The sequence below is a fragment of the Triplophysa dalaica genome, chromosome 18 (assembly GCF_015846415.1).
Source record: "Triplophysa dalaica isolate WHDGS20190420 chromosome 18, ASM1584641v1, whole genome shotgun sequence".
Lineage (NCBI taxonomy): Eukaryota > Metazoa > Chordata > Actinopteri > Cypriniformes > Nemacheilidae > Triplophysa > Triplophysa dalaica.
This window is the reverse complement of record NC_079559.1, coordinates 16,466,352-16,485,232: the sequence shown is the minus strand read 5'-3', so window position 1 is coordinate 16,485,232 and position 18,881 is coordinate 16,466,352. Positions and strand designations below refer to the sequence as shown.

At 39.3% G+C, this 18,881-nt stretch overlaps 2 protein-coding genes and 1 long non-coding RNA gene across 10 annotated transcripts in view; 2 read left to right on the top strand and 1 right to left on the bottom strand.

Annotated features, from left to right (window-relative positions):
* LOC130439774 (glycerol-3-phosphate acyltransferase 4-like) overlaps positions 1-12,913 on the bottom strand; it is a 24,430-nt gene extending 11,517 nt beyond the window's left edge. For 2 of the 7 annotated variants that reach the window (XR_008909483.1, XR_008909484.1), the window contains exon 1: positions 4,879-5,482. Coding sequence is in view for 5 of the 7 variants with exons in the window: in XM_056772308.1 (XP_056628286.1) it covers positions 4,879-5,151 (273 nt within the window). In the remaining 2 variants the exon portion in view is untranslated. Of the gene's footprint in view, positions 1-4,878; positions 5,483-5,989; positions 6,231-11,601; positions 12,076-12,523 lie in introns of those variants that run through there. The other 5 variants (XM_056772312.1, XM_056772310.1, XM_056772311.1 and 2 more) reach the window with 5 other exon arrangements.
* Positions 6,980-9,788, top strand: LOC130439777 (uncharacterized). The gene is made up of 3 exons (XR_008909485.1): positions 6,980-7,152; positions 8,048-8,367; positions 8,450-9,788. It is a non-coding gene; the product is annotated as an uncharacterized LOC130439777 (long non-coding RNA).
* Positions 12,480-18,881, top strand: LOC130439776 (C2 calcium-dependent domain-containing protein 4C). 2 transcript variants are annotated; one of them, XM_056772316.1, is made up of 2 exons: positions 12,480-12,501; positions 17,616-18,881. In XM_056772316.1, exon 2 carries the CDS (start codon positions 17,640-17,642, stop codon positions 18,783-18,785), a length of 1,146 nt encoding a protein of 381 aa, XP_056628294.1. In that variant the 5' UTR covers positions 12,480-12,501; positions 17,616-17,639; the 3' UTR covers positions 18,786-18,881. The 2 variants fall into 2 exon arrangements, with proteins under 2 accessions (XP_056628294.1, XP_056628293.1); XM_056772315.1 differs by lacking the exon at positions 12,480-12,501 and adding an exon at positions 16,107-16,229.

The following is an 18,881-nucleotide window of genomic DNA, read 5'->3' as shown; positions in this document are numbered from 1 at the left end:
GGGCTGTATTTATTTGTGCTGCTAGACTTTAGTGCTGCATTTGACAACATTGACCACAGCATACTCCTACACAGACTTGAAAAGTACGTCGGCATTAATAGAATAGCATTGAAATGGTTTTAGTCTTATTTATCTGACCGTTTTCAATTTGTTGCAATAAACAATGATGTGTCCCGCAAATCGCAAGTCTAGTACGGTGTACCACAGGGCTCAGTCTTAGGGCCTCTGCTCTTCACATTATATATGCTACCTCTAGGAGATATAATAAAGCGACACGGAATTAGCTTTCACTGTTATGCTGATGATACTCAACTTTACATTTCCTCGAAGCCTCATGAAACCCAGTAATTCCATCGAATAAAGGAATGCATAGTTGATTTAAAAAACTGGATGAGTAACAATTTTTTACTACTGAACTCAGACAAAACAGAAGTGTTACTTACTGGACCAAAAACCGCCATACGTAACAACCAAGAATACTGCTTAACTATTGAAGGATGCTCCATAAAATCCTCATCGTCAGCTAAGAATCTTGGCGTTGTATTCGATAGTAATCTGTCATTTGAGAGCCATGTCTCCAACACCTGTAAAATTGCATTTTTCCATTTTAAGAATATATCTAAACTATGTGTCATATGGTGTCACTGTCAGATGCAGAGAAATGAATTGATGCATTCATGACATCAAGACTAGATTACTGTAATGCACTTTTAGGTGGTTGCCCTGCAGGCCTATTACAAAAACTGCAACTGGTTCAAAACGCGGCAGCTCGAGTTCATACACATACAAAAAAGTATGAGCATATAACCCCGGTTCTGTCAACCTTGCACTGTTTACCTTTAAAGGATCACGTTAACTTTAAGATCTTGCTTATTACCTATAAAGCCCTACATGGTCTAGCGCCGCAGTATTTGAATGAACTTGTATTGTATTACAATCCTCCACGTGCATTACGCTCTCAGGCGTCCTGTCAGTTGGTAATACCTAGAATTTCAAAATCAAGTGCAGGTGTTAGATCCTTTTCTTATCTAGCGCCTAAACTTTGGAATATTCTTCCCTGCATTGTCCGGGAGGCAGACACACTCTGTCAGTTTAAATCTAGACTAAAGACGCATCCTTTTAATCTTGCATACACTACACCTCCATAATATTAATCCTCAAAGGATTTAGGCTGCATTATTTAGATCAACCGGAACCAGGAACACATCCAACAACAAATGATGTACTTGTTGCATCAAAGAGTGCAGAACAGTACTCTACTCTCAGCCAGTCTTGTCTCTTTGTTCCAAGGTTACCGCAGGATGCAGTTCATGCCCAGACCTGATGGCAGAGCTGAGAATGGGAAGCGGTGACCTGACAAGAGCTAAGAGGATAGAGCTGGATAAAGGAAGCGACAACTTTGTTTTTCCTACAACATTTCAAATGCTATTAGATTGTTAATGATAATCTTAAATCATTAATTTTATATTTTTATTAAGCCTTGTTGTGCAAGCACTGTTGAGCCTGTGCAGAGGCTGCAGCTTTTGCCAGAGGGGAACTGGAATCCCCTGGTTGGGCCTGGGTTCCCCTGAGTTTTTTTTTTTCTTGATGGGAGTTTTGGGTTCCTCACCACCGTTTGCATATTGTTTTGCACTATCTGCCTGGCCGGGGGGGCTGCTTTAGAATTTAGAATTCATACTTGTATTCAATGTGTCTCATGTACAGCTGCTTTGTAACAATGAAAATTGTAAAAAGCGCTATATAAATAGTTGAGTTGAGTTGAGTTAATACCTAGAATTTCAAAATCAAGTGCAGGTAGTAGATCCGTTTCTTATCTAGCACCTAAACCTTGGAAGATTCTTCCCTGCACTGTCTGGGAGGCAGACACACTCTGTCAGTTTAAATCTAGACAAAAGACACATCTTTTCAATCTTGCATACACTACACTTCCATAATAATAATACTCAGAGGATCTAGGCTGCAGTATTTAGATCAACCGGAACCAGTAACACATCCAAAAACACATGATGTACTTATTGCATCAAAGAGTGCAGAACAGTACTCTACTCTCAGCCAGTCTTGTCTCTTTGTTCCAAGGTTACCGCAGGATGCAGTTCATGCCCAGACCTGATGGCAGAGCTGAGAATGGGAAGCAGTGACCTGACAAGAGCTAAGAGGATAAAGCTGGATAAAGGACGCGACAACTTTGTTTTTCCACAACATTTCAAATGCTATTAGATTGTTAATGATAATCCTAAATCCTTAATTTTTATATTTTTATTAAGCCTTGTTGTGCAAGCTATGTTGAGCTTGTGCAGAGGCAGCAGCTTTTGCCAGAGGGGAATTGGAATCCCCTGGTTGGGCCTGGGTTCCCCTGAGTTTTTTTTTCTCGATGGGAGTTTTGGGTTCCTCACCACCGTTTGCATATTGTTTTGCACTATCTGCCTGGCCGGGGGGGCTGCTTTAGAATTCATACTTGTATTCAATGTGTCTCATGTACAGCTGCTTTGTAACAATGAAAATTGTAAAAAGCGCTATATAAATAAAGTTGAGTTGAGTTGACAGGATGTAGGCTGCATTATTTAGATCAACCGGAACCAGGAACACATCCAACAACAAATGATGTTCTTGTTGCATCAAAGAGTGCAGAACAGTAGTCTACTCTCAGCCAGTCTTATCTTTTTGTTCCAAGATTACCGCAGGATGCAGTTCATGCCCAGACCTGATGGCAGAGCTGAGAATGGGAAGCGGTGACCTGACAAGAGCTGAGATGATAGAGCTGGATAAAGGACGCAGCAACTTGACACGATTTTTCTACAACACTTCAGATGCTATTAGATTGTTAATGATAATCTTAAATCTATAATTTACCTTATTAGTAAGTTTATTTATTTTTTATTTAGCCTTGTTGTGCAAGCACTGTTGAGCTTGTGCAGAGGCAGCATTTTTTGCCAGAGGGGAACTGGAATCCCCTGGTTGGGCCTGGGTTCTCCTGAGGTTTTTTTTCTCGATTGGAGTTTTGGGTTCCTCGCCACCGTTTGCATATTGTTTTGCACTATTTGCCTGGCCGGGGGGGCTGCTTTAGAATTTAGAAGTTAGACATAATTAATATTGCATATAAGAATTTATAGTCCGTTTAATATTTGACCTGTGGATCTCTCCCCTTTATCTCAAATGTGTGCTTTCACTGTGCGTGTGTGCGAGTGTGTTTGCGTGTGTGCGTCTATGTCAATGTGTGTAAGTATGTATGCATATTGTGTGTGTGTGGAGCATTTGTATGTCTGTCCTTTGTTGAGAGCGTCAAAAATATCAATCAATATGATATCAAATATCAAGCGACAAACGCCGGGCGGCAGCCAATCGACTTAAACAGTGGGCAAGCCAAGATCGACTGCTGCAAATGGTGGATTCATTTCGGAGCCGTGTTGGCGCAAAATTATTGACACGCCTCATAGCAGATGCGTTTCGACGTTACCAGCGGCACGCTCCGCCGTAGTGGAAATACAGTCCGTCAGATATCGATTCGTGTACAATTACTCTCTCTCTTCTGCTCTTTGTTTTATTTGCTGGCTCTGCCAGAGTGATGGTTTGGAGACTTGCATTGAACTAGATCGTTTCGTCTTATTGTTAGCAGGGGCGTGGCAAGCTTTTCAACAGTGTGGGGGATGGATGTTGTTTGTTTGTTGAAGAGTAGGTAACATATGTTTTTTTAGGCCCTACTTTGGGTAATGGAGTGTCCAACAACAAGTTTATCTACATACAATGTGTAAAAACACTTTAATCTCGTTATTATATGCAGTTATTCGTACCTTACTTCTTGACTGATTCTCAAATGATTCGTTCCGCGATTCACCCGTCTAGGCCCCTCCTACCCGGTAACCTCGTGTCATGTGATTGGTCAGATGGTGTAGTCTGTTGTGATTGGTCAAACGCGTTCATCATTTGTCGCAAAGTGAACGCCTACCATCATTACAGGATTACGGTTTACATGTGGTTGGATGTCATGTATATTATATGTGTAGATAGAGATGGCGGCGATTTTACCGTACCAATTTGAGCCCGAGTCTGACGAGGAAGAAGACGCTAATCCTCCACAAAGTCCACCACGACTGGAGCAGGATGTTAGTCAGTGGCAAGTGACAACTCTTGTCATAAAAACTCTCAGTGTGACAACATGCATGTTGTGTTTTGCTTATCAATGAAGTAAATTTTTTTTTTCTTAAAATACGTTAGTAATACTATTATTTCGTCTAATTGTGCGTTGTCATGGTACATAAGGGCCTTTCAAAAAGTCGACGTTATGAAAAATTATTGTAGTTTCACCCAAATATATCTATATAGGTGCACGTGCGGCAAATGCGTCAAACGCGTCAAACTGCAAAGCGAGAATGAAAATATTTGCTGCCAGAAAGTGCAACAGGTTGTTTACACATTATTATTAATCAATTTATGTTATGAAAAATATTTTCTATCGTTTGTTGCTATCACAACAAAATTATTTCATAAAACATTCTATTAAGTTCATAAACGTTTAAAATATTTAGAGAATTAATTCATCCTTCTGCAGATCCCAGTAAGAAAAAGAACATTTACAATTCTCTTGTAACAGTATTATACATGGACTAGTTGACACGGCATATGGCATACAGTGAACCGTGTTCGTATCTTCAGATGTTATTACAATACAGATAGTACTCCACTTAGTTCTTGAAACAAATACTTTGAGAATTCGTGGATTGAACAATTCAATCAACCGAGTAAATAGCAAGATAAACAAACTGTAACACACCAGAAGTAACAGTACATGCTAATGTTAGCGTTATATGCATTAGCTAAACACAGCCATAAGGTACGAAAATATTTCTTGAAGTTCAGACAAATATCAAAAGTCACACTTACAGGTTGGGACTCGGTGGAGCTAAAAGGTCCAAATAGAGTTGGTATTGCCCCCTCTCTCAAGGATAGTCGTTTCACATATCCTGCACTGAACGCGCCAAGATTATCAAAGCAATCATCTGTGAAATGACGCGCACACAGTACAACCCTGGGGTTATACCCCTTCGGTATTCTTTGAAAAATGAATTGTAACCATTTTTCCCTCAGACGTTCTTGCTTAGGTAGCTGAAATAAGACGGACTTAGTTTCACAGCGTAGAACACAGACTCTAGACATGATACACACGCATCACGAAAGTGCGACAGTGTTTGGGGGAGGAGACATACGTTTTCCCGGCAGTCTCAGCAACACGTTTATGTATAGTGACGTAGATATGCATCCACGGCTCGTTTGTGTGATTCAGAGTCGACTCTCATTTTTACAAGCAAATAACTTCGTTATTTATTCACCTTCGGACTTACAACTTGGCAGACAGCTTACTTTCAAACACGGCAATATAACAGACTGCATGAAACGTCATTTTCATGATGTCATGTTACGTCGGTAACATCGGTCCGACAGGACTTTGACTGCTTAAGTTTGCTTACTTGCGCCTTGAAAGGGGGAGATATAAAAAACGTCAACACAAAGCTTTTTCTCTGGTGATATAAATACTGTAACAATTTACTGTTTTTAAACATTAAAATAATATATTTTCTTTCATAGTTCTTTTACAGGTATGCAAACAATGACATAATTTCTAACTTTTTTCTCCTCAACAGGTACAATCAAACACAACAAGGAAGTATCCACAAAAATATTCAGCTAATCAACAAACAATGCTCAAAATATCAAAATCAATTGCGCTGGCAAATAAACCCGTACATACACTTCTTAACAATAACAATTTGTCCCTCCTCCTCGTCAATTCCCTACCTTCTTCATCACAGTTACTTTATACATTGCATGCCAGATACATAACCGAATTTAGCTAGCTGCTGAACAATATCGCAATTAGCATTCGTCATAATACAGAAAACACTGGACATGTCAACAAAATATAAACAGAACATCTTCCCAAACACATATCGAGCCTATTTAAAACTTCGAAAGCATAAACACTCATTCAAAGTACCTGGAAAAGGAAGATGTAAGTAACCATAACCATTTGTTCCCGCCTCCTCAGCGCGAGCTGACCGAAAAATCTATCACACCAAGAGAGGCGGGACTAAAGGAACCATCAGCCGGTCACACTCAAAGCTGGTGTCATGTTTGAGAGGGAGGGGAGAGGAAGCAGCCGCAGCGAGTGCAGATACAGAGCGGGCAGAGAAACGGAGGAACGAGTGCTGTAAGGCGTTTGTGCAAAACTGCGGTTGTTGAACCCTCTTACCGGGAAGAGTGTGAACGCCCTGGCTGTTAGCTTATCCCACGGTACGAGTAAAACGTGACGTATTCCGTAAAGCAGGGGATAGGCGGGGCTTGTACCGTCCCGAACACCAAAGTTAAATTTGCAATTTCAGCCGACAGGAGGCTACTTAGAAACCAACGGGAGTAAAATTCGTCCAGTTAAAACTTGTCCTACCACCTAAATAATTTTAGAGACATTCATTTAAGGTCAAAAAGTCGCTTGATATGGCTTTAATTATATTAGCAACTTTTACTCTCTATTTGACTACATTTTAAAATAATTATGTACTCTTTACTCCACTACATTTGTAATGACTAATGCAATTACACATTAAATTTTGTATGGCACCTAACTTTTTCTCCAGCCGTTTTATATCTGCCAAAGAAGAAGTAATATTGTCATTTACAGGGCAGTGAAGGCATATAGAAAATATAGATCTTTTGCATTTTTGGCTTTACTTACTGAAACGTTTCAATGGTTTCTTTATGAGAATGCGGGTGCATTATCAGGTAGTTGACTTTATGTATTCATAAAGACAAACTTGTCCAAATCGCACACAAAATGACGTTTCCCTTGGTTGTTTTACTCATTCTTTGTTATTTTTGTTATTATTTGCTTATATTTTAAGATTGTTTACGCATACGTTATTTTTCCATCGCTTGTTTTTCCACGTTCTGCGCTTGCTTTTCCAAATACTGCAGTTCGAATTTCATGGTAATTAGGGCGGGCTTTTGCGTCACCATTGGTCCACTAGTTCTAGATTGACAGCTCCTCCTCTAGCCAATCAGTCGAAGATGGTGTTGACGTCACTTCATACGCGACTCGCGGCATATCCTTGGAGGTAGACTATAAATTAACCGTCATCTGCAAATCCCGGACAAGGTCCACAGGTAATTGAACATAATAATATCGTTACTGAGTGTCAGATACACCTCGGTTATGAATATGCTCTGCCAGGTTTACCGAGTAATTTGATGTCGAGTTCCACCATATAGTCCGATAAATTAACATACATGTGTCCCGTTAGCTGGGTTTAGTCAGCGGTGCTATAGTTTACAGTTACTTTATTAAGTTATTTAATATTAGAAATAAATACTGTATCGTTGTAAATGTGACGATGTTGCTAGCTTGTGACAATGATAATGCCATGCGAATCTTAACTCATTTAGACGAGCACATGATGCAGCGTCTTATCTCACAGTAGTGCATTAAATCAGTAATAAGTGCTAATTGAACGTAGTGTTACCGGGGAACAGATGTGTTTTGTGAATTTTGCTCCAATGCAAGGAATTATGTCAAAGAGCATGGTATTACACTAGTGTGTACATAGGAAACGATTTAAACATTTATGAACATAATTATATCATTATTGAGTGTCAGACACACTTCTTATATCTGTTATAAGTACTCTGAGTGAAGACTGAATTTGTGTAAATGCGTGTACTGCTACCTCATAATTATGATTATGCCATTCGCAGCTTAACTCATTTAGACAAGCACATCGTGTAACGTTAGCGTCTTTTCTCACGCTTTTCTGGGTGAAGGTAACATTAGTTGACTACTGTTGAGACATTCTGGCTGCTAACCATCTATCAGTAATAAACGTTATCCAGGGTAACTGCCATTTGAATGTTATTGCAATGGTTTCATAATTAGACCCATTTTAATTTAAGTTGCAGTCTTGTGCTCAAATTGTTTACAACACTTGTTACAACTAAAACACATTCAAAAGATATTCATTATTAGTTTTGCTTTGTATGATTCATGTCACTTGTTTTTCTCTAGGAAAGCAGTTGTTCCCCATGTAACATTTTGAGTTGCATCAGTGCTAAGCCTCTTGCATCAAGACATCCACTTTACGGTTTGATGGATATGTTAATGGATGTCCAATGTCGGTCCTGGAGGGCCACAGTCCTGCAGAGTTTAGCTCCAACTTGGTTTAACAAACCTGTTTTGAAGTTTCTAGTATGTTTTGTGAGATGTTGATTGGCTGTTCAGGTGTGTTTGATTAGAGTTGAAGCGAAACTTTGAAGGACACAGGCCCTCGAGGACTGACTTCGGACACCCCTGTGTTAATGGAAAGGATCTCTGCAAGAGACAACACAGTAAGTTAAATTTCTTTACCAGCATTGTCTTTTTTTTAACACGTTTGTAATTCTGTCGACTTGCATTTTGCATTTTTTCCAGCACGATGTTGACTACGTCCTCAGCCACGTTTCTCCTGAAATTAGTGCAAGAGTGAGTTCCACAGCTTTTGAAAAACAGAAGATCATAAGCTTCTTAAATATTTCCTTCAAGAAACATGGAGATGGACTTTGCATTGTATACTGCATCTAAAAAGACTCGAAGGCTATCCAAGATATGCTTTCCTCATCAGAACAGCATGAATGGCTCCATCTAATACAAGTGCATGACCATCAATTTAAGATTGTCAAGAACTCATTTTAACATTTATTGAGTGGATAGGATCAGTGAATCTATACATATCAGTAAAAACACCCTGCTAACTTCTGGATAACTTGAATGGACAAATGTGAACTTTTGAACCACCAAAAATGACAATTCTGTTGCGGCATTAGTATATTGTATTGAAGTACTCTATTTAACCAGTCTCATTACGTTCCTGTAGTGATGTTTGCTTTTTTTAATCACCTTTATAATGGTGTTAAATGACATAAAAATAACAACATATTACATTAATATTAGTCTGATGCTTTAAGATTCAAGTTGCAACGGACTGCGTCACAAAATTGAACTAAGTAAATATCTCTGATATGTAAGATTGGTTGTCATGAACTGAGCCATATCATGATAACGTACACTCCATCTACATGAGGGACTGTTACTAGCGTTTTTGCTCCTCCAATAAGTCCTCAAGCGCTGTCTTGCTCCAAAAGGTCCTAGGATAAAAAATATACAAGTTGAAGTATGCATTGTTCTGTGCATTTTTAATCATAACATGGACACCTGGTTTCAAAGCTGATTGGGTTAAGATTCAGCTTTAAACAATGTCCATCTTTTTTTACACACTTTGTCTATTAAGACAGACCGTTTTAAATGTTTAAATCGTTTCCTATGTACACACTAGTGTAATACCATGCTCTTTGACATAATTCCTTGCATTGGAGCAAAATTCACAAAACTGACAAAACACATCTGTTCCCCGGTAACACTACGTTCAATTAGCACTTATTACTGATTTAATGCACTACTGTGAGATAAGACGCTGCATCATGTGCTCGTCTAAATGAGTTAAGATTCGCATGGCATTATAATTGTCACAAGCTAGCAACATCACATTTACAACAATACAGTATTTATTTCTAAATACACAGCCAATAATATTAAATAACTTAATAAAGTAACTGTAAACTATAGCACCGCTGACTAAACCCAGCTAACGGGACCCATGTATGTTAATTTATCGGACTATCTGGTGGAACTGGACATCAAATTACTCGGTAAACCTGGCAGAGCATATTCATAACAGAAGTGTATCTGACACTCAGTAACGATATTATTATGTTCAATTACCTGTGGACCTTGTCCGGGATTTGCAGATGACGGTTATAGTCCACCTCCAGGGATATGCCGCGAGTCGCGTATGAAGTGACGTCAACACCATCTTCGACTGATTGACTCGAGGAGGAGCTGTCAATCTAGAACTAGTTGACCAATGGTGACGCAAAAGCCCGCCCTAATTACCATGAAACTCGAACTGCAGTTTTTGGAAAAGCAAGCGCAGAACGTGGAAAAACAAGCGAGGGAAAAAATAACGTATGCATAGAAAAAGTTAAAATATTAGCAGAAAATATCAAAGAACACCAAAATGAGTAAAACAACCAAGGACAACATTATTTTGGTTGCGATTTGAACAACTTTGACTTTATATATTTATTTTGTCCAATATCATTTAAAATATGTTTAAAGTTCTGATTCACAGTTTAAATTTTTTGATTTACGTTTATTATATTTTTAAGTATGCCCGCAATACTTATGGCGGGATTCTAATCCCATATCATTTACTCACCCTCAGGTTGTTTCAAACCTGTATAAATTTCTTTGTTCCATTGAAAACGGAGAAATATATTTGGAAGAATGTTAGCAATTTTCAGTTCTGGGACAATATCCACTACCGTAGTAAGAAAAAATATATGTATTTTGTGTTCTGTTGAATACATGAGATATTTTGAAGAATTTAGGAAACAGAGTTGTGGGGCAGCTCTGACTACCATTTCATTCTTCCTGGAAGTCACAAAATTACTAACATACATCCAAATATCTTTTTTTCTGTGCATCGGAACAAAGTAATTCATACAGGTATGAAATGACATAAGGCAAGTTAATGACTGAATTGTCTTCTTTTTTTTTAACTATCCCTTTAAGCGTTGAGGACTAGTGCTGCTTTGAGCTTACATTTAATATGAATAAAATTCTCAAATACTGTTAAAATCAGATACTCTAAGACTTTTAATCAAGTCGTTTTGAAATTCGTGACTTGTAAATTGTAATGGAGTAATTTTCACTGCATGGTATCCATACATTTCTCAAGTATGGTTTTCAGGTACTCTTTACACCTCTGGTTTAAATAAATAGTTGACGTGTATACATGGAGTACTTTGAGCTGTCGGGACAACATACTGACATTTTTTAATCAATTTTTATCTGGAAGAATTAGCTTTAAGACAAGTGGGATCTATTGACAGAAATGCTATATAATATAAATAACTATTTGTTTAGAGGAGTGTAAAGACCTTAGCTATTTCTATCTGCACACACAGTTGGTCCCCTTACATGGCATTCCCCATGCTGTTTCTACAGTAGCTCTAAACAGACAAACTGCTCATACAGACAAATTTGTTGTGTGTCAGCCTCCGTAGTGTTTTGAAAGGGATTGGTGGAGTGAGTGGTTTGGTGGAATTTGCAACCTCACCACTAGATGCCACTAAATTTACACTAGACCTTTAAAAACCTAGACCTAGAAAGTGATTTAATCCTGAAAAATTAACCAGATGTGCACTCATGCAACAAATCCTCCCCATCCATTTCTTGCACCTGGTCTCTCATACCCTCTAAAATGTATGGGAACTGACTATGAATTATAAAGTATCTAGTTTTTTTTTTATATTCAAGTAGGAATTTGGGACTGATATGAAAATCAAACTTTTCTAATCAAAGAGCCAAGTCTAAGATGAGAAATTTGTAGCTGCTGTGATCATGTTTACTCTACAAAGATACTATTGAGCAACCAGTATAAATACCATGACCAGACTTTGTCACCCCAACAGTAATCAAAAAATAAATCAAGTCTGTAAAACATCACTTTACACCCAACTCACCTCAAACACCTTAAGAAGCGTCTTCATGTAGAGCGTCCGGATGCCAAGGGACAGGCCAAAAATGGCAGGAACAATGATGAAAACCAAGAGCAGCTTGAACCAGACAGTGAAGGAGATGCCCAGAAGCATGCATAGCAGGTTATTAAATGGAGACACAAAAGGACCCATTTTGCTTCAAATAAAAGCTGTTTATCTTTTGGATAAAGGGTAAGTTTATCAAGCTATTTTATGGTCAAAGTCTCCAAAGCATGACATGGAACGGATCCACAAAGTAGACATAGTTCTTCATAGCCATCGGTCTACAATTTCAAGTGAACACATCATTCTGTACGTGGAGAGTTAATTTGCATTAAGTAATTCATAACCTCAAACTTTTGCAACTTCAGATACCTTGCGTCATCATATTCCAAATGTTTCTGATCTGAGGAACATACACAGCTATTCGCTGTTGAAGGGCTCTGAAATATAGAAACCCTGCAGAGTGTAAAGAAACAGAAAACGGTTTCAGTGCTCCATATACACAAATTTTACCGTCCTCAAATAAGGTAGACTTTATAAAGTAGTGAAAGATGTATACATAAAACAGCTAACTATGTCACATGCAATTTTTACTAAACACGTGTTTATCCCCTTTTTTCTAACTATACTAGTAATAGCCTAATGTTTTGATATTAAAACTATTAATATCTTAATCCATTAGATTACTTCTTCAGGCAGCTACAGCTTTCAGATAGTAGCGGTGCTTGACTGCATGCGGTGCTGCGCAGACCGACCGTTATATGATATCATAATGCCGCGAGAGCGTTTCGAAAGGATAGAGCAGAGGTTTGATCTCGCGATACTTCATTTCATACGCCCATGGATTTGTGCAGCACATCATGAAGACGAACACACATTGTAGTAGGTTAAAGAATATACTTACAGACTTGAAAGGTGGATCCGCTGAACTGTATTTGTCAGTCCATCAAATATGCTGTCCGTTACACTCGGCGATGTACAAGATTTTTTATCGTGAAAGTAAATGCACTGCACATTGCACTCCATTGACACCAGCAGACAGACTGTCACGGGAAGATGTGGAGGACCGAAGATCCGCGTGTCGTGAGTGACGTCCAGACTCGTGTCTGTTTTTGGATCGCACCATTGGGCGTAATGTGTTAAGGGCTTGTTAAACTCGACGCAGTCGCTAGTTCGCCTGGGTGCGCGCGCCAAATATGACGTCATCGCGGTGTTCGCGGAGTTCGCTTTGGGTGAGCGCGAGCTCATTTCGCGTGGCGGCGTGCGCAACATTTTTTGTGCCCTGAGCGAACAGTTCGCGCGGCGCCGCAGTCAACATGAAAGCTTTGAAGAGATTTTGGCTGAACATGTACGCCTCTACAGACATCTTTCATCATCAGTGTGTCTGTTTTATATTGTATTCAGATTGAAACAATATTTATAAACATTGCTCTTTTGAACTGTTCTTATATCTTCTCATTTTATATAACATAAAGACATCCAATAGGTTAATCTATGGCAATGTGCATTTAGCAGTCCCTAACCAACAATATGTAGAAATGTGTGCATTATGCACAGAAATGAAAGAGTGAACAAAAAGTTTGATAAATTTTTTTATTAAATCAACAAACAATAGTTCGAAATGCATTTCCCCGTCCATCACACGCATCTGCTTCAAAAGAGCGATTTATTCACATTTCCATCTCCCTTCTTTTGATAGTAGCAACAACAAAAAAATCTCCTACGTTTCCTTGTCGAGCAGCTGCTCGCAAGACCCCATTCTGAATGATCTGACGTAATTCCGGTAAAATTCCTACTTTTCTTCTACTTCCTGCGGATTTACAGAACGATTTCGTTCATGCGCCCCCTGTCGTTTCAAAGAATATCTCAACGGCGAACTCGTCAAGTATAAAGGGATTCGGGACCCTTTGCTAAGGGCTATCCGGTCCCTGTACGACCGGAGCAGGAGCTTGGTTCGCATTGCCGGCAGTAAGTCAGACTTGTTTCCGGTGCATGTTGGACTCCAGCAGGGCTGCCCTTTGTCGCCGGTTCTGTTCATAATTTTTATGGACAGAATTTCTAGGCCCAGCCAGGGGCCGGAGGCCATTGGGTTTGGGGACCACACGATTTCGTCTCTGCTCTTTGCGGATGATGTCGTCGTGCTGGCCCCATCAGACCAGGACCTTCAGCATGCACTGGGACGGTTTGCAGGATGAGAATCAGCACCTCCAAATCTGAGGCCATGGTTCTCGGTCGGAAAAGGGTGGCTTGCTCACTTCAGGTAGGTGTAGAGTTCCTGCCTCAAGTGGAGGAGTTCAAGTATCTGGGGGTCTTGTTCACGAGTGAGGGAAGGATGGAATGGGAGATTGACAGACGGATCGGTGCAGCTTCTGCAGTAATGCGGTCGCTACACCGGTCTGTCGTGGTGAAGAAGGAGCTGAGCCGCAAGGCGAAGCTCTCGATTTACCGGTCAATCAACGTTCCCACTCTCACCTATGGTCATGAGCTGTGGGTCATGACCGAAAGGACAAGATCCCGGATACAGGCGGCCGAAATGAGCTTTCTCCGCAGGGTGGCTGGGCGATCCTTTAGAGATAGGGTGAGAAGCTCGGTCACTCGGGAGGAGCTCAGAGTAGATCCGCTGCTCCTCCACATCAAGAGGGGCCAGCTGAGGTGGCTCCGGCATCTTTTCCGGATGTCCCCTGGACGCCTTCCCGGGAAGGTGTTCCGGGCATGTCCCACCGGGAGGAGACCCCGGGGAAGACCTAGGACACGCTGGAGGGACTATGTCTCCCGGCTGGCCTGGGAACGCCTCGGTGTCCCCCCGGAAGAGCTGGAGGAAGTGTCTAGGGAGAGGGAAGTCTGGGCATCCCTGCTTAGACTGCTGCCCCCGCGACCCGGCCCCGGATAAGTGGTAGAAAATGGATGGATGGATGAATACAATACGCGCTCAATAGCCGTATAAATTTCAATAAAAATGTATTTACTCATACAGTAATTTAGTTGGTTTTGCCTATTTTCCTTTTTCTTTATTTCTCCACTGTACTAATATGTACAGTAAGCATCAAAACAATTAGTTTAATTGAACTTCCTTGTAGTTGCACTAAAAAGTTTAGATGATTAAATTTATTAAAGCCTTGATGGGGTAAAAACAGAAAACATCAGATACATTCAGCGACTGTATTGTACTGTTTTTAACTGAAACTAACTGTCTCTACTGGAATGTGCTCTGATGGGATGTATCCTGGCGTATATGATAAGTACACACTAAATATAGGAGATTTGTAACCGTTTTAATGTTAAAAGATGACGATTCCTAAGAGCTTTAACAATTATTCAAACTCATCGGGCTGGCCAATTAGAAAAAACTTCCGAGACCCTTAACTCCACCCACATTGAGATTATTCATTTGCCGTTCCACCTATTTTGTTATTCCTGTGAGCCAGTCAAGCACCAGCTGAACAAGAGCGCCCTCTAGGGACCCAAACACTGAACATTCACAACACGCTCCTCTTCTGTCCCTAACACTACTAGTAATTAGCTATTAAATGCTAGAGCAAAATATTATATTTGGAGTTATCATTTTTCATAGCTCGATTAAAACTACGTTTATTTCTTATCTTTGATTTTTTTTAAATGTTTTAAACAGAAACAGGTACTTCAGTAAGCATTAAAACTTACCATATAAATCCACCAGGTGGAGCTTTATATTTGGTAGCGCACTGCTCTAAATTTATTTATTTTATTATTAACCTTTTGTAATATAGGCACTGTAGATATGTCCTAAAAACAACTTAAAACACCAATACTACTGCAGAATAACAGTACGTAAAATATTTTCTTTGAAAAAACTCTGAAGTGCTTTTTACAGTTTTTAGTGGCTAATCGAAAATATAATTGAAAACTGAAAACATAACCAGATTAACTGAAAACAGCACATAATAAATTAAAAAAATGCATGTGATTGTCATAAACTATTATCTTTGAATAGTGATAGCTGTAAATAAAATAATAAACAGGATAAAATTCATAACCGATAAACATCACTTTTTAAATTAATTATATAAATACAGTACAATTAAATTTCAATTGTAAGACAATTAAATAGAAAATAATAAGTATTTAATGCACATCTCACCTGACACTAAAAGACAGAAGCATTTTGTTGTTGTTGTTAATAATTTCACCCAATCAAATCGGGATGTCAACCTTTAGACTGGGAAACTACACTCAGTGGAATGTCTAACCCCACAACATGTCAAACCATTTTCTAAGGAAAGGTCTCTCTTTGAACCAGCACCAATGAGGTCACTGCTGACCTTTAATTGTGAGTCATAGATATTCCATAGCCACGTCTGTCTGACCTGAGAACAGTTTAGTTGTTTGATATATGAGTTTTGGATTAGGATATTGCTTTAGAGGGCTTGTTTTAAACCCCCTTTTTATTCAACATCAAAAAGAAACTAGACTACAAGCAGAGGAAAAAAGAAGTGGTCCGGGGCAGAAAAATGACTTGTGATTGGTTACTGGGCATTTAAAGCAATGATGGACAAACAAACATTAAAACATCCACACGGACCAAATATAACACAAGGTTGCTCACAGAGCTCAACTACGGATCATTTAAAGAGGTAAGGACAAAAAACATTAATATACAATAATCTCACAACATTTCTCTTAAAATTATGATAATCTTTTAGTTAGAATAATTTAGTAGCAATTGCGACACACTGAATTTCACATTTAATCAGTTTTGTAAAATGCAAGTCACTTTTTTAGATGACCTAAAAAAATTATCTTCTTGCTGCAATTATGATGTCTTATGTGTATTATCTTAACTTTTGTATGTATGTATATGTATTTCATTTTTTTAGTTAGTGAAGGATAATAAACTGAAAATGAGCGATCCCTGGTTGTTCAATCAACGCGAGGCACAACATCGCTTTCAAAAACCTTTACTCATTGTGTTTCTCTGTGATGAGATGAACTGCCAGCCTCCTTCAAAACTTTCAAAAAACAGCTCAAAACATACCTGTTCCGCATTTATTTGACTAACCAATAGACTAGACAGTCTATGTCTTGTATCATAAAAAAAAACTTCAATATTCATTCTCTCCCTTGCTTACTCCAGCTTTAATCCTCTTAGAATGGCCTTGTAAACTGCACGGTACTGTTTAGCGTTTTGACAAAAAATTTATGAACAAATGTAAATGTAGTTTGTTGTGGCTCAAGCCATTTAAACAAATAAAAATACATTTTTTAATGTTCAAAAAGTATAAAAAATATTTCCTGCTTTATTAGTGATATTAATAATACATATTAAAGCAATGGATGTACAGTATGTTTGTTTTTCTATTGTCACAGACACATTTATCTTCTTCATCTAAGACCACTGTTAAAATGGCTGTAAATGTACAAAAAAGTCAAAGCGGATTTAAAAAATAACAATGACTGTTTTAGTATTTGGTACATTTGTGCCCTTTTGGTTTAATGACAGCATGCTCTCAAGCTGGCATGAACTCAACAAGTTTGTGCAGAACCTGATGATCCATGATATCCCAGCATGATTTGAGAACCTTCCAAAGAGCATTTTGTATGCTTCGGTGGAAGCAAGAAAATCTGACCTGCTTTACAAAGCACGTAAAATGGTTGATGTTGGAAATGTGCTTATTTAATGAAGAGATCCAGAGATTCCTGAATGTTCCTATTCATTTCATTCCATAATGTTTAAATCTCTAAAATCCATTTTGACATTTAAAATAGACTTTAGACTGTTGCCTGTTTCAGAAGAATTGAAAAAGAAATAATTAATTAATTAATTAATTTGTTTAAATTTGTAAATGAATATATAAAAGTTACACTAGCCCCTACTCTCATATGATATGATAAAGAAAGTAAATTAATGTAAAACAGTAAATAATGGGATTCTTAGATCCTCATACTTACTTTTTAAAACGTATTTGATATTTGATAATTAATTATCTAAATGTATTTATTTGTTTGTTTGTTTATTACAGTATTGATTGCCACTATCCAACACCATGTGGATCATTCAGAGAATGCAGGAGGGTGCAGAAAGCTTTCCCTTGCACATTACTCACCTCATTAGCAAGAACAAAGAGGACATTTCTGCAAAGACCAGCATCTTCAATAAACTGCACAACAATGTGCTCACACCTGATAAAATCCCTGACTTTTTCCTGCCTCCCAAGTTGACCAAGACCTGCCTTGTGGCAGACGCCAAAAACATTTCACAGTGTCTGAGTGAAGAAATAAAAGGTCTTGGCTGTGGAAAACTATTAGCATCCAGGCCCGGCCAGCGAGCAAGTTTGAACATATCTGCAGCAGCCTTGAATAAACTTAAACCGATCCCATATTCGCTTAAGTGCTACGAGTCTGGTTTGTTCGAGAGTCCGAACACACGTCGCAAAGAGTCTCTGTTTCATTCAACGCTTACTAGTTATACGCTGGAGAGAATGACCATCATAGCACCAAAAGTTGCGTGCAGATCACTGCTGAAGGCAGCCAGCACTGAGAGTGACACGCCTTCTGCTGACTCCACCCCTCATTCATCATCACCGACAATCAGAAGAGAGAATTTCCAAAATGAATGTTTAAAGCCAGGAGTTCCAACCGAGCACAACATCAGAGATGACAGAGTTTTCCCCAATCCAGACAAAAAGCCTCTCATGCCAAGAGTTCCTCAACGCGCTAAGGTCATTCAGGCCTCTCTGTCTACAAAGCTAGCCCCGCCCATTCAGTTCCCACTTGACATGCTACACTGCCAGGAACGCTTCCATCAGGAGCATGTCCTTCCCCTTCCACAGAGAGGTCGTGTACGCCTCTCCGCCTTCCGCTACAGCGCCAACGGGTGCTCTGCTACAGTCCGCATCCGTGTGGTCTCGATAGAAGGCTTGAGAGAGCACGGTGACCTTCGACCTCTGACCTGCAGCTTGACCCTGAGTCTCAATCCCGGCAAACTGCAGCGGCAGAACAGCGCAATCATCAGAAACTGTCGTAACCCCGTGTTCAATGAAGATTTCTTCTTCACAGAGCCTGAGGACCAGGAGGGAGGCCTGAGAGGTTTAGCCCTCAGACTGAAGGTGCTGGATAAGGCCTCGGGTCTGGGGAGAGGTGTGGTATTGGGAATTGTGATAAAACCGCTCTGTCAACTGTTGCCGCTGTAAAATGCTCAAACATACACACACTGAAAATACGCTCTGGCTTTTAGGGGGGGTTTTCAACAAATCTCCTGTAAATCAGAACCAGTGACTGTAATTTGG

Excerpts from the sequence above, each read along its gene's own strand:
- LOC130439776 (XM_056772316.1), top strand. The coding sequence starts at position 17,640 with ATGTGGATCATTCAGAGAATGCAGGAGGGTGCAGAAAGCTTTCCCTTG.